The 26,830-nt window shown below is 39.2% G+C and overlaps 1 protein-coding gene across 1 annotated transcript in view; it reads left to right on the top strand.

Moving 5' to 3' along the window:
* ADCY1 (adenylate cyclase 1) overlaps positions 1-26,830 on the top strand; it is a 157,685-nt gene that overhangs the window by 120,358 nt on the left and 10,497 nt on the right. Inside the window, 11 exon segments of the mRNA XM_009568494.2 lie at positions 462-559; positions 4,728-4,812; positions 8,943-9,032; positions 11,728-11,984; positions 12,598-12,724; positions 18,566-18,665; positions 18,668-18,681; positions 18,972-19,118; positions 19,545-19,643; positions 24,378-24,492; positions 26,068-26,192. Of these exon segments, the coding sequence (XP_009566789.2) occupies positions 462-559; positions 4,728-4,812; positions 8,943-9,032; positions 11,728-11,984; positions 12,598-12,724; positions 18,566-18,665; positions 18,668-18,681; positions 18,972-19,118; positions 19,545-19,643; positions 24,378-24,492; positions 26,068-26,192 (1,257 nt within the window).

Here is a 26,830-nt window from a genome sequence, read left to right as displayed (position 1 = left end):
CTGATTAGCAGCTACCTCCAGCCCACCTGTTAGTGTCCTGCCCTGAGTATTCGAGGTGGCAGGACTCCTTGAATTTAGCACCAAGTGTGGTCTTTATTTGTGATTAGGAAGTTGAGAAGAGGAAATGCTACCTCCTTCTGATTCAAAATGGTTGAATTGTTTTTGCTCCAAAAGATAAACTTATATTCTAGCTGCACCCAGATTTGCCTAGTTACAGGGTAAGAACTAACCAGCTAGGCCAACAGGAGCAGCTGAAACAGAAGGCTGTCAAGGAAGGTGTTGTGTAGACTTGCCTCATCATTTTTTCATGGGAAGTAAACAATAATTATTTGTATGCTTGTGAAAATGAGTAGGTCTTGTTTTATTTTAGGCTCTGGTTCTTTCTTACTGACAACAGACAAGTGTGGGTGGCTGAGTGTGTATGAAATAACTCTGTCTTTATTTCTTCCTTTCTTTAACAGTATCACCAGCTTCAGGATGAGTACTTCACCAGTGCTGTAGTTCTCTCACTAATTCTAGCTGCCTTATTTGGCCTTGTCTACCTTCTAATAATACCACAGTAAGTTTCTATCTTTTGCACTTATAATTCAAAGCAAAACATCTTCAAGCATACTGCACAGTAGAAGAATTTTCGTGGAAGAATGCACGTAGAAGACAAAAAAAATGAAATCTGCTGAACTTATTTAAATCTTTTCTGCAGTACAAACAAAGATGTTACTGCGGCTATTCTACATGTATTTGTTCTGGCTTTGAATGAGATAGTTCAGGTATTGATAGCAACATAGACAGAAATGTACAGAGCTTAACGGGAACTAGGTACTGAAGTATCCATCCTGCTTTTCAACCCAAATTTATGGCCACTCCCCCTTGAGTTGCAGTCAGACCTTGGCTGCACTGAAACAGACATAACGAACTGCTCATGATATACTTGAGGGGTGTCTCGTGCCTACTGTTGTGTGATATAGTTTAGTGATTACTTCATATTTCTTCAATTCTTTGTGAATGCTAACTAAAGAAAAAAATAATTAGACTTCACTTTCAAATCTAGCGGCTATAATAAGTATGTATAACTGTGTTCAAGGTATAAAAACTATTAGCAATAAGCTATTTCAGATAAGTACATCAAAATATTCAAAATAAGCTTCACTCATCTTTACTAATTATCAGGATTTTCATGGGAATAGAACTGGCCACAGGATAATGCTTTTAAAAATCCCAGTTTAAATTCTCATCTTTTTTTATTCACAAATCCCCAGTCAGAATAATACTTGCTGCTATATTCTATTGTTTCTAAGAGAAACACCTTTTTTACATTAATCATAGAATCATAGAATAGTTTGGGTTGGAAGGGACCTTAAATATCATCTTGTTCCAACCTCCCCTGCCGTGGGCAGGGACACCTCCCACTAGATCAGGCTGCCCAAGGCCCCGCCCAACCTGGTCTTGAACACCTGCAGGGATGGGGCAGCTACAGTTTCACTGGGCAACCTGTGCCAGTGCATCACCGCCCTCATGGTGAAGAAATTCCTCCTTCTGTCAAGTCTAAATCTACTGTTCTCCTGTTTATACCTATTGCCCCTTGTCTTATCACTACTAGCCTTTGTGAACAATCCCTCCTCAGCTTTCTTGTAGGCCCCTTTTTAGGTACTGCTATAAGATCTCCTCTGAGCCTTCTCTTCTCCAGGCTGAACAACCCCAGCTCTCTCAGCCTGTCCTCATATGGGAGGTGCTCCAGCCCTCTGATCACCTTTGTAGCCCTCCTCTGGACTCGTTCTAACAGTTCCATATCCTTCTCATGTTGAGGATTCCAGAACTGGACACAGTACTCCAGATGAGGTCTCACAAGAGAGGAACAGAGGCGCAGAATCACCTCCTTTGACCTTCTGGCCTCACTTATTTGATGCAGCCCAGGATACATTTGGCCTTCTGGGCTGCAAGCGCACATTGCTGGCTCATGTCCAGCTTCTCATCAACCAGTATCCCTAAGTCTTTTTCTGCAGAGTCGCTCTCAATCACATCATCCCCATCCTGTATTGAAATCACGGATTGCCCCAACCCGGATGTAGGGCCATACACTTGGCCTTGTTGAACCTCATGAGGTTCAACACTTCTCCAGCCTGTCCAGGTCCCTGTGGATGGCATCCCATCCTTCTGGTGTGGCAACAGCACCACTCAGCTTGGTGTCATCAGCAAACTTGCTGAGGATGCACTCAATCTCGCTGCCTATATCACTTATAAAGGTATTAAACAGCACTAGTCCCAGTATGGACCCCTGAGGGACACCACTTGTCATGGATCTTCATCTGGATTTTGAGCATTAACTACTAGTCTCTGAATATGACCATCCAAGCATTTTCTTATCCACCAAACCATACACCCATCAAATCCATATCTTTCCAGTTTAGAGAGAAGGATGTTGTGGGGGATGGCGTAAAAGGCTTTACAGAAGTCCAGATAGATCACATCTATTGGTTTAGCTGTGTCCACTGCTGTGGTTACCCCATCATAGAAAGCATATGGTCTTGCAGGACTTGCCCCTAGTGAAGCCATGCTGGCTGCCATTAATCACCTTCACATCCTCCATGTGTTTTAGCATTTCTTCTAGGAGGATCTGTTCCATGATCTTCCGAGGCACAGAGGTGAAGCTGACAGGTCAGTAGTTCCCAGGGTCGTCTTTTCTACCCTTTTTAAAAATGGGCACATTACCCTTCTTCCAGTCACTTAGCATGTCTGCTGCCGAACTGCATCGATTAAATGTTGCTGCTGGCTTTGCCATGTTTAAATCTCTCTCAACACGTAAATTTGCTATATGATACCTTTCATTTGAAGAATTCAAATTCATTTGCAGTAATCATATAATTTCCAGACTAACAACCTCTGTTGACTAATTAGAGCATAGTTAATAACTTTCACCTACTTCTGAAGTATAGCCCAGCTGCAATACATGGCAGTTTAGAACAAGGAGAGACAAAGAGTATTAGTGTAGTTGAAACAAAAATTAATATCCAAGAATCATATTATATGGTAGTTAGTAACCTTTCCAAGTAGTACTGTCACTTAAAAAACAACTGGACAGAGATTCAGTATAAGCTGTGATCTGACAGATGCACAAGGTCCAGCAGAACACGGCCACCAAAGGCCACAAAGATGGACTTGTTCATAACTGGGTTAGTTAGTAAAGCCAATCATGAGCTAGACTAAAACTTTGGGAGTATTTAGAAATCTCCTCTCTCCACAGAACTTGCAGATTTAAGTTTCTCTTTCCATTGCCAAAGTAGTTATAAGTATGACAAGAAAATGCAAAAGCCAAGACAAGAAGTGTAATGTGTTACTATAATGAGAGAAGTGATTATAATGGTGTTTGACATGTATCACAATGTTCCAAGAGCAAGGTTTGAAACCTAGAGTCTAGAAAATGTTGTAAGAAAGCTAGTTGCTTCATAAATACACAGAAAGCAATGGACTTGACATTCTCACAATTCCTATGATCATCTGACCAAAACAGCTTCTCGGCTAAAGACATATTTTATATCCCCAGATGGAGTTGATGAAAGTAATGCCATGTTCCTGTCAAGCTAAGCTGTCCAATTATGGAGGCAAACATGCAGTATAGCCACTAAAAGCCCTGACGATAAACCTTTTACGATGTCTTATGATGGATTTATTTTTAAAAAACAACGTAGCTTTTTATTACTGGTGTGAACCCAAATCTCTGTCAGGGTCCCACTCAGCACTGGTGTCAGTTGTTGGCTATTGCTGCCTTAAAAGATGGTGTTGCAATCTTGTCCCCTGCATATTTTCTAGCATACTACCATCCTGAATACAAGGCAGTTTTCTAAAAACACAGGAGACCCTGCTGTCTGTTAATACTTGTATTCAGAATTTACACTGACAGCATCTAAAGTCACCTCACCATCCTGGATACATGTACCACACCACAGAATTTTCCCTGTTTATGTATTAGTAGGAATTGTGACCTGAATTTGAAATCAAGCCCAATACTGAGCAATTCTACAGCATAACAATTGCACTTTTCTCTCCTACTGTTATAAACCCTATATAAGCAATCTTTCCCCAGTGATGGTCAAGGGCACAGATACATATATGCCTGCAGCCAGGGCTCACATCTTTTGGACTCACTCAGTTTTTCTCATAAGACTAGAAAAGAAGGTGTGAAGATCATGTTATGCTGCTGTCACTCCGCCCTGGTTCTATAGCTGCCTTGGGGCCAGGCTGTCCCGGAGCATAAATCAAAGCACCAGCACTGGTGGAACAATTTTTGCCAGCTCACTCACATCCATAAGGTACTGTTCCAATCACACAGATTTTCTGGAGGAGGAAAGTGCTTGGTCTGCACCTCTCTTCTTATCAAGAGCAAGTTTATTTTGACAGATAAGGAGAGGGAAGATGAATTTTAAAAGAATTATTACAGCAAATTTGTGAAACCTGAGATTTTTCTAATCATTGAGGAACTCTCAAAAGGATGGAATTGCTCTGATCTCGTCGCCGAGGTCAGAGTGGGCACCATATACTAGAGGATTTACTGATTTCTTAGACTTGAGAGCAGTGCATTTCACTGTACAATTTCCTCTGTGACAGTATTACAATAAGTGTGATGGGGAAATCTTCCATTATTCATCCAAAATACTGTTTCAGGAGGACCAGGCTGTTTGTTCTCATCTGCTACCAAGTAGCATTGCTTTACTACTCTTGTGTTTTCATTGTAGGAGTACCGTAGTTCTTGTTCTCCTGGTGTTCTGCATATGCTTCCTAGTGGCTTGTATTATGTACCTACATGTCACGCGAGTACAAGTAAGTGATTTAAGATTTTATGATCATTCTTCCTTTTGGTGTCTATGCATAATCATTACAGCAATATTGCATTCAGTGCCATTAATGCTGTGCTTTTTGTCTTTTTTTTGCTTTGTGTTGCCTAAACACCTACCACAAGCTACTGAATCATTCTATAGTGTTCAGATAAACAGCTCTTTAACCTGACATGTTCAGCTTTCTGACTACAGCACACTAGTTCTCCCTTCTGTTCTGACTAGTATCTGGGTGTAAAGTCCTGCTAACTTCCCCTCTGTTTTCAAAACTTTTCCTGACAAAGCAGCAGCTGTTTTGATGGTAAAGCACAGTGTTTTGCATGTGCAGCCTTTGGCCTTTTCAAAACCTTTAGCAATTATTAATTCTCCTGCATTACATTTTCACAGCAGTAACGAAGCAGGAGAACATTTGGTAGGAGAGAACTATCTGCCAGACCAGAATAAAGAATCTACAGACTACTTTTCTGATGAAATAAATCTGTAGTGGCTTAATATAAATCTAGTCTTTTCAGAGAAATGTCAGGACAAAACACCTGCACAGTTAGTTAATCAGCATTGCTATTAGCACACACTAATGTTTTAGGGTCAAGGCAAACAGTACTTTTCACAGAACCATTGAGGTTGGAAAAGACCTCTAAGATCAAGTCCCACAGTCAGCTTGTGCCTACTAAACCATGTCCAGAAGTGCCAGAACTACATGATTTTGAACACTTCCAGGGAAGAAGACTCCACCGCTTCCCTGGGCAACCTCTTCCAGTGCTTGACTCTTACAATAAAGAAAATGTTCACAATATCCAGTCTAAACCTCCCCTGGTGCAACAAGACCATTTCCTCTCATCCTATCACTTGTTACTTGGGACAAGAGATTGATGCCTACCTCACTACAACCTCATCCAGATCACTGATTATTTTGAAGAAGAGACCAACACACGTCTCAGTACAACCTCTCTTCAGGTAGTTGTAGAGAACAATACGGTCTCCCCTCAGACTCCTCCAGACTAAACAGTCCCAGTTCGCTCAGCCACTCCTCATAAGACTTGTGCTCCAGACCCTTCATCAGTTTTGTTGCCCTTCTTTGAACACGCCCAGCGTGAATGACATTCTTGTACTGAGGGACCCAAAACTGAATACCATATTCAAGGTGCAGCCTCACCAGTGCCAATTACAAGGGGACAATTAATTCCCTACTCTTGCTGGCCGCACCGTTTCTTGCACCAGCCAGGATGCTATTGGTCTTCTTGGCCACCTGGGCACACTGCTGGCTCATATTCAGCCAGCTGTCAAGCAAAACGCAGTCCTTTTCCTTCAGGCAGCTTTCCAGCCACTCTTCCCCAAGGCTGTAGCAAGTGTCCAAGTGCAGGACCTGACAACTGGCTTTGTTAAACCTCATACAATTGGCCTTGGCCCATCAATTCAGCCTGTACAGATCCCTCTGTAGAGCCTTCCTACCCTCAAGCAGATTGACACTCCTGCCAACTTGGACTTCTCTGCAAACTTAGTCAGGGTGCACTCGATCCCCTTCTCCAGATCATTGATAAAGGTATTAAGTAGAACCAGCCCTAATACCAAGCCCTGGGGAACAGTGGCCATGTACTGGATATAGCTCTCTTCACCACAATTCTCTGGGCTCGGCGGTCCAGCCAAGAGTACACCTGTCCAAGCCATGAGCAGCCAGCATCTCCAAGAGAATGCTGTGGGAAACTGTTTCAAAGGCTTTACTGAAGCCAAGGTAAATAACATCTACAGCCTTTTCCTCATCCACGAGACAGGTCACCTGGTCATAGAGTGGATCAGGTTGGTCAAGTAGGACCTGCTTTTCATGAACCCATACTGGCTGGGCCTGATTTCCTCGTTGTCCTCCACATGCCCGATAAGCACACTCAAGATGTACCTTTCCATAATCTTCCTCAGCACCAAGGCCAGGCTGACAGGCCTGTAGTTCCCTGAATCCTCCTTCTGGACCTTCTTGTAGATTAGCAACACATTGGCAAGGCTCCAATCATCTCAGACCTCCCGTTATCCAGGACTGCTGATAAATGATGGAGAGTGTCTTGGCAAGCCCCTTCAACCACTCAGTACTCTTGGGTGTATCCCATCCAGCCCCATACACTTGTGAGTATCCAGGTGCCATATCATGTTGCTAACTGCTATGAGGGGTTTGTTCTGCTCTGCGTCCCTGTTTCCAGCTCAGAAAGCTGAGTACCCTGGAGACAACTGGTCTGACTATTAAAGACTGAGGGAAAGAAGGCATTAAATACCTCATTTTTTTCCACATGCTTGGTGGTAATGTTCCCCCCCACATCCAATAAAGGCTGGATATTCTCCTTGGGTCTCTTGTTTTTGTTAATATATTTGTAAAAACATTTTTTGTTATCTCTTACAACAGTGGCCAGATTGAATTCTAGCTGGGTTTTTCCTTTCTGATTTTCTTTCTACCTAACCTAATGAGATCCCTGTACTCTTCTGGAGTTCCCTGCCCCTGCTTCTGGAAGTGGTAGACTGTCCTCTTTATCCTTAGTCCCAAACAAAGCCCCCTGGTCAGCCAGGCCTGTCATCTTCCCCATGAGTTCATCTTTTGAGCCCCTTGAGGTTCTTTCCAAACTGAACTGCATAATAATGATGACTAAATGATGAATAGTCTATCTCTTTTTTCATACTGTAATTTTGGACAGTGCTATATACCCTCCCCTGAGACGCGGTGTTTCAAAGTTAGATTCTTAGAATTCTTGGGGTTTGTTCTCACTCTTTTACTAAAGTTGCTACAGCTCAGGTATTCTAATATATTTCACTGTTGCTAATAGTTAAACTGGTTTCTGGTGTAGCAAATTAACTCAGGTCCTCAATGTGCTTCTATCAATCTACTATTAATATTATGTTTGACTTAATTGATGCTGAAGCCAGAACGTATTTGCAGATCACACATGTTTTTTTATTTTTTCTGTAATTGCTTTATTCTGGTTTCACAGCCCAGATGAGGTTGATTCACCTATAACTATCTCAAGCTTTTAATTTGTGGTCACAAATACAGGGGAAATGTCTCTGCATATGTGAGAGAAAGGTGAGGAGTTCCTGTACATTGCCAATTTCTGTTGTGCCAAGGCCACAGAAGCTGTTTTCTATAGGGACCTTGTTGCCTGCTGAAAGCAATGCTTTTGATGTGATGATACCTATGAAGTCAACTGTTTTTGTTCAGGACTAGTGACTTTCATACAACAATAAGCTGTTTGCTAGGTCCATTTCTTCCGAAGTCTAAGCCCTCACAGGACTTTTTCCCCTTTAAGTATAATTGTTTCCTGGAGTTGATTAATGCCCCTCGAAGTCACTGGAAGAAGTATGTATTGTGGATCCAATACATAATAGATGGCCCAAATGTTCCTAATGCAAGAGGAAACAGAAGGAAAGCAGCTTTCCCTGAAACCAGTATGACTGGAACAAGCATCAGTACTAGAACCTGACAAACTTATCCTTCCTCTCTCACCTGCTGTCACTGGCTTCATATTTGCTCACAGCAGCAAGCACTGCACAGCAATGATGGAATTGGGGTAAAAATGGAGATCAGCAAGAGATTTGCAAGACTCCATTCCACAAGATTTTTTTGTTCTCTGCTGCTCTTTCTGCTCTGGCAAATTCAATATTTTTAATTAATTCTGTTAATTAAAACTACCCTGGCATTCAACATGATTGTTATAGCATAAGACATAAATACCACTCCAAAGTTCTATGCTACCACAATATGTTCTCTTGGATCACTTAGTTGTAGCCGATAATTTGCAAGGCAAAAGATGCTTTGGATATTTTCCCTATGGGAACAAAATCAAATGCCATCCTAATTTATTATTTGACTTACGAGCAGACATCCTACTAACCTTTCAAAGAGTTTTAATTATAGTGCGAAATAGTATATAGTAATAAATAATTTCACATTTATTACCCCCAAAAAATCAATTACCATTATAACATATGTACACAATAATAACTGCTTGTTTCATAATTTGCAGTGCAGGCAAGTTTTCCATGTCTCTTATTTACTTCTTTTTATAGACTACTGAAAAATAACAACACTCCTTTAAAAATATTTTAAAATATTTATATGTAAATCTTTTTTTTCTTCCTTAGTGTTTTCCAGGGTGCCTGACGATACAAATTCGTACCATTTTGTGTATTTTTATTGTGATCTTAATATATTCCGTGGCTCAAGGATGTGTGGTGAGTGTTTAATTCAAGTATCACTTAATTTAGTGTTCTGTTTAAAGAATAAACTGGTATGTATCTGTTAAACATGTACCATATTCTCGTTTAGTGAATTCCTACTCTTTTTATTATTCATACTCACTTACTATGTTTCTTCAAAATTAAAGCCCTTGGTATGACTTGAACTTTCACTGCCCTGAGTCAGAGTGTTTAGTTAGGAATGGCAAAGCTATTAGCAAATTACACAGACAATAACTAGTCAACACCTGTAGAAATTTTTATATCAAACCTTAGTATCATATCATCTGCCGATGTCATGCTTTTTAAAGGAAAACCATTTTTCAGTGTTCAACTTGCTTACCAGCGCAACAGTAAATATTTTGTGACAGATAAGGCATGGTTTAAAACAGCATTACTTATTTCTATATGCAACTTATAGAACATATTTCTGTGTAGTAACAAAGATATTTTTACTCCAGGCACATTAGAGAAGGTAATGAGAACTTAAAATACAGACAGTACTGGGTAATGAGAAGAGGTGCTTGCACTGTGGTACTTATATGATCCATTCACACCTGATGCCTAGGAAGCTTCTCTTGTATGAAAAGAACTTGCTCAAAGCTTCTGAAAGTTTAGTTTCTTTTACTGTGGATTAGCAGTTAGTTCCACATGGTGGACTTGACTGTCAAATAGGATTTAAAATTCCACTTAAGTATTTAACATTTAGTTGTCTTGTCAATTTGAAAATACTCAATTTCAGTATTTTGGCTGCAAATACTAGTGAATTAGACATGTTAAGGTACCTGAAGGAAAGAATCCACACAAAAATAGCATGCTAAACACAATTGGAAATGCTGAGAAGGCAGATGTCTCAAATCGTGCCTCTCTGCAGGAGTTAGGCAATGTGTTCTGACAGATAGGAAGACAGTAATTTCATGAGAAATTCACAGTGCTAACTGGGATGCCAAGCCCTTTATTTTGTATTTTGTATATTCACTCATCCCTGGACCTGCTCAGAAAACATCTACCACTCTGGTCCCCATGAACTGAATGGGCAGAGTATCCCTTTAATGTGAATTCCAGTATCCTGAGAGGTAACAAGAACTACTGACATTCAGATATTTCTGTGGATTCCTGAACATCAGCTGCGTAACACACAGCCCTAATAGCACAGACACAAATGTGGTTCTTAATGTGCATATAAGGCCAAAATGCATAGAAATGTGCAGTGCCTCCAGGCTAGCTAGCATCTCAGCAAATTCTGTGTATCTGTATGGCAGCCAGAACCTTTATGGACCAGCCCCCATAGATGTGACACTTACTTTGACCAAATGAAACAAGCACCTTTATTGCCACTTAAAGCTGGTGAAAATAAGAAACAGACATCAGAAAGCCTAGGGCAGTGTTGAACATCAGTAAGAGAAGGCAGATTAGGATTCAGAAGTTTTGGCCTCCAAAAAGGCAGTAATCGTTCAATTAGAACTTAGAATAAATCACAAATATAACTTTATGCTTTATTGAGCAAAAGAATAGGCTGTAACCATTGAAATGCTTAGGAGAAATGTTTAATCAGCAGAAATTATTGGTTTCTGCAAAATAATGCCCTACTCCTCAGTTAGCAGAGGAGTAGGATGTTGAGATTTCACTCTTATTTGTAGAGCAGATGGTGTTTTCCTGGATGTATTGCACATCATTTCTGAAGCCCCCATGCATTCCTGTGTTTTTGCATGAGTTCAGTGTGAAGAGTATTTTTAAGGATATTGAAAAAAATCACATTAAATGGATTTTTCATTTTGCTCTTTCACATCTCATTTCCTAATGTTAGCCATTCTATGTTTAATTCACATTTTATCTCCTGTGTCTCATCTTTTTAAATGACTACAACCACCGGTAAGATATGTTGCTTAATCACCTTTCAGGTTGTCAGTTATTTTACAGCGTGGTATAAAATTTCATTATCAGTGGTTAACATGGGAAAAAAAGATCTAATAACACACTTCAAAATAGAAGCTTAAGTACAGGGCAGGGTTTATGTGGTAGTGCTTGTTAAAATCAATTTCACACTACCATCCCACTCACCCTGTTTGTGCTAACTCTTATCTTCTCCCTTTGTAAAGTGTGAAGGTTGGAGTGCAATTCAAATTGAAGCTCTAGGGACTTGGACTATTTGCAAAAAATTCCTCTCTTCCTTGGGTAACAGTTCCAAGATATGTACGTGACATTGCTTTTGGAAGACAGGTTAAATTTCCTCAAATTTCCCATAGGATACACATTAAACTTTATTTAAAAAATATAAAATTCATAGGATTTGAAGGGTCAATAAAACAAACACATTTCTTTCTGTGCTTTGTGCAAAATCATTTCTCACCTGCATAGCCCTATAAAAGTTTACACAAGTTCCTGAATTTTGCAGGAATATGTTGGCTTGAGGAACTCTTGGTTTTGAGCACTATTGAAACTATTCAACTAAACCCAGACTTTATCTAGTTGGCCTTACTGGCATCTAATAAACAATCAGTGTCTCCCACCTAAAACTGAGTAAGGCATTACAGGAAAACGAGAGCAATTTTGTTAGAGCAGTAAGCAGGATGGGATCTCCATGACCATATTTTCCCAACTGTAGATTAACTACGGTAAGGCCCGTAGCAGCTGCGTGTTGTTTATTTCACATTTAACTTTCTCCTTTTCTCTCCTCTCCTGCGTTTTCTAGGTTGGCTGTATGCCTTGGGTTTGGAATACGAATTCCAGCAGTTCAATAGTTATCATTTCTCCTGGTGGAACAAATAAAACAATGAATGAACTTCCATGTGACACAGCCCACTATGCTTTTCTTTCTTGTGTGGTGGGGACTCTCACCCTGGCAATATTTCTACGAGTATCTTCCTTGCCAAAAATGATTCTCCTGCTTTTTGTTACAATTTTGTACATAGTTATTCTGGAACTCAGTGGTTACAGAAATGCAGTGGGGTATGTATCGTGCATAGTTAAAGCAATGGGTATTTCTGTATAGTCATGGCGATGAATTTTTTTTCTCTAGCATTTAGTGTTGCTTAGGGCTATATACTTAGTATAGCACAAGAAATATTTAAGCTCTCCTTTCCCCAGCCACTCTAGGATCTAGTAATGCCCATCAATAGGAGATCACCTTTTGTGAACTAGCAACTGCTCCTCATTATTCTCTATTTTTGTGCTAACATACCTCAGCTGAACACACTGCAGTCTAATTATAGTATGAAATAGAAAAAAAAACAGTTAAAAACTTTACTTCCACATTTCAGTAGCCCTCGAGCAATTCCAATTTCACTTAAACTTTTGAGCTTTTGAGGGGTTTTATATTTCCTAGTTGCACATACATTGCAATAATGTATAGCATTATAAAATCCTCAAAAAGTTGAATGTTGGTGTGATGCAGTGATCAAATTTACTGTCACCCATCTTTCTGCTCATATGAGACTCTTCAGAAAAGTCTAGTGATTAGGGGTACCCACAAGTTCTAAACTAAAGTTCTGATGTTAAAAATATGCAGTGTTAGGTATTAGAAAACCTGGAATAACCCATTTACATTCGTTTTATTTTCAAGGGGTGGCTCCTTTTATATGCGTGGCTATGAACCAATACTAGCCATTTTGCTATTTTCTTGTGCTTTGGCACTGCATTCCAGGCAGGTGGACTTGAAACTGCGTCTGGACTACCTCTGGGCCGTGCAGGTAAGTCACAGGGATTTTCTTTCTAATATCCATGCACACAAAATGATTTTTGACTTTTTGACTTGGATTGCAAATACTTTCAGAACAAATTAGTTGGACAAAGATGCTTTCAAATTTTTTCATGGCTGCTGGGGTTTACAGAGAAAAATTATTAGGTTTTTTCCTAACAAGCCTATAAAATTCGTTTGTTCTGGAGAATTGACTTCTTTTTGGTTTTTTGTAGTTGTTCCCCAACAACACATCATTAATGGGTAATATATTTATATCTAAGATGCATTATGAATAGAGAGAACTTTAAACATGGGAAACTGAGGGCAGTATAAACTTGAGATAAAGAAATTAAATCCATGGGTTTTCTTAATCTTGTAATACAAAAAAAAAAGAGTGAAAATAAGTTGATGTTCAGGTAAACTGAAAAGAAGGGTATAAAACTGATAAAAGGAAACATTGATATTCATATCTTGCAATAAAATTAGGGAACTCTTTCCCAAAGGTAGACCAGAAATTAATTTAGATACCAAGTGCATAGATTTTTTTTAAAAAAATGTATTTCCCAACTATCACTATCACAGCAAAACCTATAGAAATTGTATCAGCCATATGCAGAGTCATCAGGAGATGTCTACCTCCTGTCTGTTGTGACCCAAACTTGGTTTAAAGAATACCATTTCTGTCATAGAATTGGCCTTGTACACTGTCACACCTCTCAGCAGTCCTATTTCCACCTCTGAAGTGTTTTGCAGCCCTCAGGGAAAGAGATCCTTGAAGATGTTAAGTTTGTTTTGGTGAAACTTTGAAGTTGTCTTTCTGATACATCCTTGTAATTCACAGAGGTTACACCCTGTTCTCACCTGCATCCCATTAACCATGTTGTTAAGAGGACTGTATAAATTGTTGCAGTGCTGGCTTTTATGCATAAGATCGACAGTTGGAACACATGGGTTAAACTCATCCCTGAGTCTTCTCTGTTACCAAGAATGGAGCAATCAGGAATGGCTTTGCTCTGTTATCTTCTGTTCTTAAAGTTTTTCAATCTAACACTTAAGGTCTTCTGGGATATTTTGTTTGTTTTGATGTCAAAGACCATGTCTGCCTCCTTTATGATTTAAGTGAATCTTGTTGTATAATTTCTGCAGACTTTGTCCTGTTTAACTGAGCCAACAGTGCGAGATCACTTAATTTCAATTTTGCCCTGTGACCTGTAGTATTGATAGGTAAAAACATCAAGTACAAGAAACTAATGGGATATTTGCCTGCTGAAAGGCAAGAACTGGGCAACAGTAAAACAAGAAATACAAACCTTTTCTATTTTCTTAGAGCCAGGTTTTACAGAACTACCTAGTTGTCTACCACTACTGTTAAAAACGTTGTACACTTACTTCAAATGACAATGAAGGGATTTAAGACATATGGATGCCTATCAAATTTCATTATCTTCATGTACCATTTCAAAAAAATGCTTTTCTTCTAAGATCAAGTGCCATTTTCAGATCTTTCAATTTCAAATATGGTACTTGTGTGGTACCATCTCCTCTGTGAGATATGCATGGTAATAATCAGAAAAAGGAAAAAAATCATTGTGGGTAGAAAATTCGGAAATTAGGGAACAATGTAACTACCGTTGTTTGAAATCAGTATGCTGGGTAGATGCCTGGCCTCTGATGATCTGGGCATATACCCTGGTTCTTCTTTATTCTTTTTGGAAGGTCTGTTCCCTGCACAATAAGTAATAGTGGCTAACATGTTCTAAGGAATGTTGTCTTGGTTTCCACTCTGTATGGCTTGTCAGTTATATACTATTCTTGAGCTAATTAATATAATGTGCAGAAGTACCTCAGTGATGAATGTTATAGAAGTGCTTATGGTGTTTACCTATTCAAATGAGTAAGTTAAAAAAGTATTAACTTTGAACTTATTAGGTCTTTGGCATAACAAAAATCTGAGTATTAAAAGCTCTAGAAAGACTGTTGGTTGGAAATATCTGTATGTTAGAACTGCCTTTGAGTAGTTAGCAAACTCTGAGCTACTAATTGTTTAACAATCTTTAAGAGGAGACAACAGTACAAACCACCTTCCTGAGTGACAATTTTCTCCTGCAGCTGGACTGCAGGAACCCAATATATGGTTAAACAGTATTTGTGGTCATATTTCTCCACAGCTGCAGTACTGCTTACCATTGAACCATGTTGGGTTAACTTGGTTACATTCTTGGTAGCAGAAATTTTAGAAAGACCATTAACATTGTGCACAGGGACTGTGGAGGGTTTTTTTCTGTTTTACAGAGCGAGTATGCTGGTTCTTTGTGCAAGCCCTGAGTTGCATGAGCCACTGCTAGTGCTGGACACTCGCATCTTCTAGTAGCCAGCCACTGTGATCTCAGTTGTTAGTTTGCAACTGGGAGAATTTCAGACTCAAGGGCTATTCTGGAAGTTATAAGCAATTTGGATACATTTAGCAAGGCTTATGGTGGAGCTAATCCTGTAAAAATGTTCTCAGTTGAGTAAAGCCATTCATGGCATAAGCTGCAGTAAAAAAGGATTTCCTAGGTATTTTCATTTACTTCATCATAAACATCAAACAGTACTAAATAAAAGATATTTTAAACACTGAAAGTATCCTGCCGTTAATACCATTACCAATCTCATTAATAAGAATATATAGATAGGTGCTCAGTGGTCTATGCAAAGGTCTGAAGAAAACCCATTTCTACAGATTTTGTCTGCCACACCAGCAAAAAATTATGCTGAGAAAAAGCAGATTTAAAACAAGAAAAACTAATTTAAAAGAATGATAAACTTTCAAGAAAATTTAATCTAATTTCCATATATCTGAGCTATATAACCAGAACAGAGATAATAAAGTATGATTTATGTATATCATGTGGAAAAAAATATATTTTTCTGATTGATGATAAGTTATTAAGTGTTTATACTTAGTGTTCACACATCAGTGGTGTTATAAGTTCTTGTTGATTTTGCTAAATTTGTGCCAAATTTGACTTTTCTGAATATCACAGTATATCCTGAAATTATCTGTGGTAGGGATTTTCTAGACTTTATTTAACAGGCAGTAGGAAGAGAATTTAATTTTTTACATAACATTTTTAAGTAACTCTGTGTGGCTCATATGACAATAACTGTGAATAACAAATATAGGAGCATTCTACTTATTTGTGACTGATAACCACTTTTGCTTATGCAAATTATTAAACAAAATTGGAAAAAAAAAAAGAGAAGAGAAATAAATACAAGCAATAAATGTATGAAGAAGCTAAAACTGCCCAAAAAAAGGATTTGCTCACTCACCCAGAATTTGTCAGGTGAGGAAAAGAAGATTAATACAATCATATGACTGGTTTTTACTAGGGGATCACTAGAATATCGTTCAGCCATCTTTTCTAGTCCGTAGCACTTGTAAGGAATTTTACAGTTGTAAGGTATTTTACAGCTGGCAGGCAAGTCGTGCCCGGTGTGTTTGCACTTCCTCTTAAAATCTGCCCTTATATCAGCCGTGTGATGGGTCTTTTCCCTGGGGTTTTAGTGCCACCTTCAGGTACAAAGCTGACGTTCCTGCGGCCGCGGTGCCTGGCTTCTTTTTAGCTGAAATAGTGGATTTTCATGTGATAACTCAGTGACATTGGTATAGCATTTTTATGCTTGTTAAACGGTCACCTGATAACTCAGGTGATGCAAGGTCTCAGACCTCTTCCTGAACAAAGGATGTGTAACCAGTTACCAGCATTGTAAAAGCTGCGGAATGTTGTGTAACTTTGTAAAATGCTGCAATAGCTCTTAATTACGTTGTCAAAAGCCACAGTCCCAAAGAACATTTTAAATTTTGTCACGAGGTCCGAAGCAAAAACAAAGCCTGCTTTTAAATACTGTAGCTCTGCAAATACAATTAAGTTCTGCAAAATGCCTGAGCTGCCGCAAATACAAACAGGTATAAGCAAAAAGCGTAATTTGAGAAATGGTATTTCTCCTGCCTGTTCTTTCTTTTTTCACAGTAATCTGCCTTGGGTTTGAGCCAGCAGCTATTGCATAAATATCATGCTGGCAGCTTTCCTTAATTAACCAAGAGCAATACAGGCGAATAGATGAAGGTTTGGATGCTCTTTAGCTGTTTGGATAATATTCCACCATGAATGCAATGTCTGTGATCCGTACTATTCTAATCTTTCTTCAGCCTCAAGTACTCTTTCCCCCTTCTCAGTGTCTGTTTTGCCTGGGAAAAAGGGGATGCCTCCTTTTATCTCAGCTGCTCAAAGAGTAGGCACTAGGAGTTCATGAGTCACAAGGAGGAAAGACAGCTTTCAGTGCATTCCCCTGAAGGGCAGAAAGCAGGAAACTGGAAAAATGTCCAGAAAATATCAGTAATTGGATTACTACCCTCCCCATAGAGCCGTGTGATGGAATAGTTTTAGAGTCCTTACTGCTGAACATGACCAAGTCTTTTTTTACCTCACCTTCACGGCTTATCTTCTCCAGTAAGAGACAGAGGAGATCTTTCCTCTTTCCCCAGACAGCTCCTGAGGAGTTGCTTATGTGGGCTGTCTTAGTGCAGGGCAAGAGGATGGATACTGAAATGTTGTTACACAGTAAGAGCAGAGAAGGTACACTTCAGTTCCTCTTTCTAGCAGATCACTTTAATAAAGGCAGGGTGTTAAACATTTGATATGTCTGGATGGTGTAAATGCAGTCCCATGCAGAGGCTTCGGCTAGGGACCCAGCAACAATATAACAGTATTAATCCAGTGTGTGGTCCTAAGCTAATGTACCTTGCTTTTCAACATGACTAAGTAGCTCAGAAGGAGTGCATATGCTAATTCCACAAACGGTTCTGCTTCTGGGGTTGGGGCTGGGTCAGAAAGAGCTAACGCAGTTTGTTCTTCATGGCACTGCATTACTATACATAGGGCAGTGTAAATGTCTCCCTGACCTACAGGGAGAGAGTGCAGTCGCCTGTCCCTGCTGGCTGGGAAGTGCCTGGCTTGAAATAAGCCGGGTCACAAAAAGTTAAGACCACGTGACCTCATTCTGCTATTTGCATATTTTGTCTCCGTTTAGGGTTTGTTACCATTACCCACCATGGTATTCATTATTCAACAGACTTCCATGACCTTAGTGGCTTTCCTCTTGTTTCTGGCAACTGAAACTTCTCAGAGTCAAAACTGTAGTTTAACAGTTTTGCATCTAAAGAGGGGAAGAGCTGCTTTCTAGATGTGTTGAAAACATAGCATTCTACTGTGTTTCTTAGCAATGCTGACATCCTTGATGCCTTTCTCTGCTCTTAGAGGATTTTGCTACCCCTTCACTACACTACATATTGCTGAAGAACATTCTCAGTCATGTCTTCCAAAATGAACACTATAGTCCGTAACTGGGCAGGGCAGAGGAATCTGATCACACATGTCCGGATCAGAAACACTGGTGATTCTCCAGGCTTCTCTTTTCTGAAAGGTGGATGAAATACTGCTGCTGCTGTCTCCACCTACGTGGGAAGTAATTGGCCTCCAGGGCCAATGTGAGTTAAGTGGGATTGTTCTGGCTTTGACTGTGTAAAATTACCAAGGGCCTACTTAAAAGAACAGAGAATTATGGAAGACAGCCACACTTAGCTGATCAGGCCGTGAAAGTAGTCATCGGCCCAGAGACTGCAGCTTGAATTACTAAGCACTTAAAGGCTTTTGCGCCTGTGTAAAAGAATTTGTATAGGAGTACTGTTCTCACTCTCCTTTGCAGACTCAATTGAATTTCTTATGATGAATTAATAGAAGCTATTTCAAGTTTCAGCTAACTTTTTGCCTTTTGGAAAGATTTTTCTTTTCTTCCATCCCTACAGGCAGAAGAAGAAAGAGATGACATGGAGAGAGTCAAGCTGGATAATAAAAGAATTCTCTTCAACCTGTTACCAGCACATGTTGCACAGCACTTTCTTATGTCTATCCAAGAAATATGGTAAACCAAGATAAAATTTAAATACATGGTGATGTTGTGTGACTGTGACACTGTGTAGCCTTGAGTCACCTTTCAACTGTATGTTTTCAAGAAAGTCTTGGAACTTTTCTTGGTTTTGAGTAGGGAGAACTTTCAATTTATTTTTTTTTAATAAGAATTACTATCTCCCTACCAAAAATCATGGCTTTTGTCCTAGCTATTACTTAACAATAGAATAGATATCACAATAAAGATACCTGGTTTAAAATGATACTTTACAATAAAAAATTTTATCTGCTCATGAACTGCAGGACCTTTATTACCAGTCATACTCACAAGTGGGAGTGATGTTTGCTTCCATCCCAAATTTCAATGATTTCTACATCGAATTGGACGGCAATAATATGGGAGTGGAATGTTTACGGCTTTTAAATGAAATTATTGCTGATTTTGATGAGGTAAGGTCTTAACACTTAGTCTTTTGATCATATCTGTTCTACCTACTTAGTATCAACAGAGATCATATGTACCAACTCAGTGTATCTTGAACTGCCTAATAAAACATTATTGTAAACTTCGTATTTAATTGCAATTGGTGTCCACTGGGCTTCTCCAAGTGCCCAGTTTGTGCTTTTAGCACATGGGTCTGACCTCAAATTCTCTAATGTAGGAAGAGTATTAAAATATGAGTTAGCAGTAGTTTTATCAATGGTCTCAAAGTGGGCAGGCCTCAACTTCTCAAAGTAATATATGATTATTATATATTATAATATATGATTATTATATATTATAATATATATTATATCAGCTTGCACATATTATCTGATAACTATGATTGTCTAAAATATTATGTAATATTTAACAGTTTTATGTTTTAAACAAAGCTTATGGACAAAGAATGTTATAAGGACATAGAAAAAATCAAGACAATTGGAAGTACATATATGGCAGCTGTGGGACTCGTACCTACGTCAGGAACTAAGGTAAGAAGATTTTACATGACAGTCATTTGTGGAGGAACCATTCTCCATCAATACTGTCCAGTTCTGGGCAGGCTGGATCAAAGGGCCAATTGTATGAGATTCAACAAGTCCAAGTGCCGAGTTCTGCACTTTGGTCACAACAACCCGGTGCAATGCTACAGGCTTGGGGAATTTTGGCTGGAAAGCTGCCCCGTGAAAAAGGACTGGGTGGTAGTCAGCAGCCAGCTGAACATGAGCCAGCAGTGGCTCAAGTGACCAAGAAGGCCAACAGCATCCTGGCTTGTATCAAAAATGGTGTGGCCAGTAGGAGCAGGGAAGGGATCATGCCCCAATATTTGGCACTGGTGAGGCCATGCCTTGAATACTGTGTTCGGTTTTGGGCCCCTCAATAGAGGAAATATATTGAGCTGCTGGAATTTGTCTGGAGGAAGGCAACAAAACTGGTGAAGGGTTTGGAGCACAAGTCTTATGAGGAGCGGCTGGTGGAATGGGGGTCATTTAGCCTGGAGAAGAGAAGTCTCAGAAGAGACTTTATTGCTCTCTACAACTACCTGAAAGGAGGTTGTCCCAACTAACGAGTGATAGGATGAGAGGAAATGACCTCAAGTTGCACCAGGTGTGGACTAGATTGGATATTAGGGAAATATTTATTCACTGAAAGAGTAGTCAAGCATTGGAACAAGCTGCCCAGGGAAGTGATGGAATCTCCTTTCCTGGAGGCGTTCAGAATACATGTAGATGTGGCACTTCAGGAAATTCTTTAGTAGGCATAGTGTTGTTGGGCTGACAGTTGGACTGGATAATCTTAGAGGTCTTTTCCAACCTTAAAGATTCTATGAGTCTATGAATTTCCAGAGAAACATCAGAAACACAACTAACTCTGTTTGATTATAGATAACTTGTATTATTTCTTTACAACAATTTAAATCTGAATTTCAATGAACAACTGTAGACCAAAAAGAAAATTGCTATTCTAGCAGTTTCCCATGTGGCTTCATTTGGGATTTCATTGTCTCCAGCTCTGAATTCTCTGCAAATTAGTACATAAATCTCATAGGTCAGAGTGGTAGTGCTTTAAACCTGGTGTCTTAGGTGACCTTGTAAGATGCAGGGAAGGGAGGACTCTAGGTGTAATGAATTGCTGCAGACCTAATGCAAGAATATTAAAATGTGTTAATTTTCTTTCTTTTTAACACTGAAATCTGTGTGCAACCTGCAGTCAAAACAAACAGCTTCTCCCAACCCTTATCGTGGACCGGAACTTAGTGCTAGATACATTGCTGCACTTTACCCTGGTCCCTCCAAACTGACTCTTCTTTGTCTCTGCTGCTAGCATTCTGTTTACACCTTTAATTACTCAGCTATAAAAAGAAGTCAAAAAGTAATTTCTGGACCCACTAGTTCTTCTATATCCTTATTACTGCTCCTGAGTGTGTTTCTTACTCTAAGTATGTCTTGGGACAGAGTTTTCCTAGATTTGCATGGCAGCATCTGGAAAGCAAAGAACATTGTGGACAGTATACTGAATATATTCTATACAAAGTAAAAGCACATAAATAATTACATTAATAAAATTTATTTTTTAAAAAGTAATAGAATTAATATTGCCTAGAATTTCCAGACACCTCTCCTGTGTTCTGAAATGCACATTACATATGTTGTAGACATATATTCATATATATGGTTTAGCATTGCAAAATAACACTGAATTAGAGGGCAAAAGCAAAAAAGGGGCTGAAGATGGGCCTGTGAACTTTTAGCAAGTTATCCTTGTTAAGTAAATCAAAACCAAGGCCACATTGAAAACAACTCTTAGAATCATATTGGAGTATATCACATGCAACTAATTTTCCCATCTGCAGGATATTTACAACTGATACTTTCTATCATTCCTAGAAATCGAAACATTACCAAAAAAAAGGTATTTTTAAAACTCTGTTTGTGCTGAGACAGGCAAAAAATTGATCCTTCGTTCACTGTGATCTCAGGCAAACAGGCGACAGCATACTTATGTGCCTGCTATAAATGCTCTTTGAACTATAATCCTGAAAACAAGTGTGTTATTGGGTAACTTGGCAGTATATGTTCCAAAAACCTAAACATGTTTAACTCTTGTATTTTATAGTTGGTAACTGAAGGGTCAGCTGTGTTAGCCCAATACTGAAGATACTGCTCTGAGCTTATGATAGTAATGCATTTTAAATCACTGCAGAAGGTCTTGTATAGGATCTGCATTTCTTTGAAATCTTGGGGCAAGTTTGACCTTTTCTGTACAGGTAGAATTCATCTAACATTCTATATTCAAAAAAACCTGAAATCTTGTGTGTAATAGCCAATATTTTTTTACTTTTACTTGGGATTTCAGCTTTCCATTATCCCTTCCTGATGCTCATTTGATGCAATCAAGCTGAAGTTATTCAACATCCTCTTGGCAGTTTTCCCACAAGGTCTTCAGCATACAGCTATGCAATTAGAAATCCTGTGATCCTGGGTAGGCCCATCATGTGCAGATGATCGCTGCCAGCCATCACACAGTCCCTGGGCTGCCCTACGGAGTCGTATGTGTCCTGGGGAGCCCTAAGAAAACTCAAGTGCTTCTGATCTCTTCTGTGCTGGGCTGTCTGAGCTTCAGTCAAGAAAATTTGGCACAGGCCTCTGATTGTGAGCCACCAATGTAAGCCACCAATTTCATACCAGGAGTTGGACATCAGCAGAAAGCAGTGGATGGGGTTAATTTTGCTCTTAACTGAGGATATTTGCGCACACAAGAACCCAGTACCCTGATGAAGTTAAATATTTAAATCCCATATCATACAGGACTATTGTTTCTGCAGCTTGAATTCAGCAGGTGACTATAGTAAGTGCGCATTGCCTCAGTCAGTGAGGTTTTGCTGTGATGCTCGGGCAGTCTTTCCAGTAAACTATTCCTCTGATGTTTAAATAAATAATCGCTTGTCTGTTACATCATCAGGTCAGCACACAAACCAAGCTCTTTGTAGATCTTTTGCACAATGTTAAGTTCATTGTGTGTGAAGTCCTTTGAAATTAGGCCTGTGATTTCACCAGGGTCCTAACTTTGTGGTGTTCTTCAGTGCAGATTCAAAAGAGTTTGCTGGTAATCCTTTGGAAAGACATCTATCACCTGCAGCACACCCAGTATTTGTCACCAGTCCTCTCTCCTGCAACCCAGAGGGGCATTGCAGGGAATCAAAGCATTCATCAGGCTGCAAAGAAATAGAAGGATAAGGCATATAAAGAAGATGACAGGAATAAATAAAACTATACACTCCTCCCTCCTCCAGACATTCATCATTCTTCTACTTCTGTGTTCAAAGTGGAGCCATCAGCTCTTTAAATGTAATTCTTGTTCTTCATTTTTCTTAGTGAGGCTGGAAAAGAGTAGAGCTAGTTGACATTGCAAGAATCAGAATGCCAGAGACGCAGTCAGGTAAATAAAAATATCCTCCCTAAAAACTGGGAGTAACCCAACAATGGCTTTCATAATTTTTTGTTAGCACTTTGCTCTAGTTTTTATAAATTTCCCAGCCACATGAAGGAAGCCTTTCAAACTGAGCTGAATGAAGCAAATAGCAACCTGTTTCTCAGGTTTCTCAGCCACTGTCAAATACTCCATTTATACAATCTCACTTTCATGACAAAAACCCAGCAAGCTCTCATCTCATGCCAGCTGCCACAGCCCTGTTGTGTAACACCCTACTGAAGCTAGACTGTCACTGACCCTGCATTTCTTTCACCATATCCTACCTTTAGCCCACTTTTGCTTTGCAAATCTGTTCAAGAATTCGTATTTATTATTCAAATAAAAGCACAAGGTAAGAGCAATCATACTGAATCATGTCAGAGGTCTATTCTAGTAACCTGTCTTTAAATAGGCAATGGTAGATCCTGGGAGAAGGGCATGAGTTACAGGGCAAACATGCAGACTTTTCCAATTTCTAATGATATGCTGCTTAAGAAACTCTAGAGCTACAGATAATATCATTTAAGTTCTTTGTAGCAAATTTTTCTTCCATGAGTTTGAGTAATTATGTTTGAATCTAGCTAACTTGGAATCCACAATATCCTCTGAAAATTAGTTCCACAGTTTAATTAGGCTGAAGTTGTAAAAATTATTTTCTTATGTTTTGGAGATTTTTTACAAGTTGATACTTCAACGTTTCATTTGATTCCTTCTCAGTTTTTCACTTTAGTTCATTTATATATGTTTTATAACAGCACACTTCAGTTTGTCTGGAAAGAAAATAGAGGTGTTTTGCATCTCACAGGGTGCAAAAAACCTAGCAGGAATTTTGTCAATGGGAACTGCGTGCACCCTGTGGAGCTGGGAGCTAGCAAAAACCCCAAAGGGAAAAGAAGGCAGAAACTATAGTTATTAATAATCATCAGGCAAAGTGGTTTTGTAAGAAAGCAGGTTATATTCCCTGCCATGCTTACAAAAAAACATCTGCAGCTCTCTAGCAACGGATCCACTTTACCATGGGAACTTTGCTTTCCATTCTTCCCAGAAATCAAAAAGGGAGAGAAGGAAAAAAAACAACCCAGTACATGAGAAAAGAATGCAATGTGCTGTGGCCACCATCAAAAGTTTCTTTTCACAAAAAGCAAGATAGGTTAGATTCTTTTCCTAAGTCATTCAGTCTGAGCTTTTCATTGGTATGTCACCTGCCTCTCAGTACCATATAAATCTAATGTGCAATACTATTTTGTTTCTAGGCTAAAAAATCAATTTATTCCCACCTGAGCACACTGGCAGATTTTGCAATAGAAATGTTTGACGTTCTTGATGAAATCAACTATCAGTCTTACAACGATTTTGTCCTGCGCGTTGGTAAGTCACGTTTCTACAATTATCATACAACCAGCACATTGCTGTTTGTTGGCTTTCCCTGTGCTGTATGCAAAGGATTACATGCCCTGCACTAATGATTAAAACTGAAAAGCCTTGTTTAGTAGGAGAGTCACATCCATGTAGAAGGTCAGGAGGCTGGATGGTAAGCATCAATGCTAAGGAATTACAATTGTGTCCTATTCCAATGTGTTTACTGAATCTATGCATCCCTTTAAGGAAACTGCACCGATAATTTCATACAATATTAGTAGTGTAGCCAGCCTTGTGGCTTACACTACTTTCTGTTACTAAACTGCTGAAAACTGTGCTTAACCATTAATTTAAGTTGCATCTGCAAAAGCTTTGTTAGCATTAAAAGTGTGATGGGAGCTTTTTGTCCACAGATGTCAAATCACCTCAGGCTCGTTTTCTCCAACAAATCAAATCCTCTGTTCTTCACAACACAAACCTTCCCATGCAATCCTTTACATGTTTCTACATGTGTTACCTCTCAGAGTCCTTTTTCCCAGCCTTCTTAAAGAGCAAGTTCCCCTTTTCCCTTCCTTCCCTCGATCCCACTCCTCTCCAATGGTACTTCCACTGCTCCTCTCATTTCATTGCATATTCTAACACAGATATTTTTCTCCGGCTTCCATGTCTAAATATTTCCATGGCTAAATTGTGAGAATGGGCTGAATAAGGGGAAAAGTGAGGAAGATTGAGAAAGACTAAAGACATCAAGGATAGTAATATGAGTTATACATCTGTGCCCTCCTGTATATCCTATTAATTATAAACCCTAAATTCTCTTTGAACTCTGTTATAACTGTTTTTCCAGGTCACAAAGGGGCAGAAGACAAAAATCTAGCCCCAAGTCTTCTGCATATCTTGCCTGGGAAAGCCCTTGCACAGAACTTCATGCAGGGTTTAGCACCTGCAGCTATTCAGGGCACTCAGAAGAAGAAACATGCTCTTTTGTCTTCCAAACAAGGTCTCAAAATCAGTCAGAAATGTAGAATCAAGCCCTGTGGTCTCCCAAAAAGAAGCTTGAGCCATTTCCACATATTCCTCTTCCAGTGTCTCCCTGATCTGAGTTGTCTAATACTGACAACTCATGTGACATGCTCCCCTTACACTTTTCCTCATGTCTTCCAGTCCAGTATTTCTGTTCCGCTTGGAAAACCCCCATTAAAAGGCTTTATGTGAGCAACCACATTGGAAGTCAATAGCAGACAATGAAAGATATTTAACAGTTTATCCTGAATTGTTCTACAGCTAAACTCTGCACTACCACCTCTTTTCTGGTTTTCTTAAAACAAAAAAAAAACAAAATCCACAGATTAGCCATTTTTTAATGTTGTCTATCATATTGCATTTCCGATAAGATATCAGTGTGTACATCTTTTTTTTGTTTCTGGAAGTACCGTAGTCCAGTTGGCATTGATTTAACATGTAATATGTTCTATGACAAGAAAAATTCTAAGCCACTTGTGCTACATTTATTTTGCAGTATTCATGTTTCCTTTGTATAATATGTGGTTATGTTTGAAATCAAAGTGATTATTTTGATTTTAGGTATTAATGTTGGGCCAGTAGTGGCTGGAGTCATTGGAGCTAGAAGACCACAGTATGATATCTGGGGAAATACTGTAAACGTTGCCAGCCGGATGGATAGTACTGGAGTGCAGGGGAAAATTCAGGTTAGTGGATTCTGAGACAATGTAGCAAACTTCACACACCTCCTGTTTTACACATGGTTACATTTTAAGACTACTTAGAAAACACATCCTTGCCTGATCTCTTGTTTCTTGAGTAAAGGACAACATTCTCCAGATGATTCAGGCATCAGAGATATAGTTGTTTTCTGTTATATATGCTTCACTGCTTGGAGGTAACAAAAGCCTCAAATAAATGCTGACAGTGCATCGGCCAGTCTTCGTGCTGCAGGAATTTTGCCTGAATAAGAACTACAAGGAAAAGATCTATGTCCATTTGCATTCTGCTGCATTTTATGTAGCTTTAAAAATTCCTTGGATTGGAGAGGCTACCCAGGTAGAGAACATTATTGTTCTACTAGAGCTTGACTATAAGCTAAGCTGCACCTCTTGAAATTACAATGAATTCTTGCAGTTCTTTATCCAGAACACCTGTCTAGTCTCCAGGGATCAAAAGTTCTTGTGGAGTAAGTTAACGTCACTGGAACCGATCCAGTTTACAACAGTGGACAATTTGGTTACATATTTCTGTTGGATGGAGCTTAGTCTGGCTGTGTAATTATTCAGCTCAAGACCAGAAGTTCTGCTTCTCAGATTCCAGTTTAGTCAGAGATTTTTAATTC

The sequence above is a fragment of the Cuculus canorus genome, chromosome 2 (genome assembly GCF_017976375.1).
Source record: "Cuculus canorus isolate bCucCan1 chromosome 2, bCucCan1.pri, whole genome shotgun sequence".
NCBI lineage: Eukaryota > Metazoa > Chordata > Aves > Cuculiformes > Cuculidae > Cuculus > Cuculus canorus.
The sequence above is the reverse complement of the archived record's forward strand: the minus strand, read 5'-3'. Positions and strand labels throughout refer to the sequence as shown.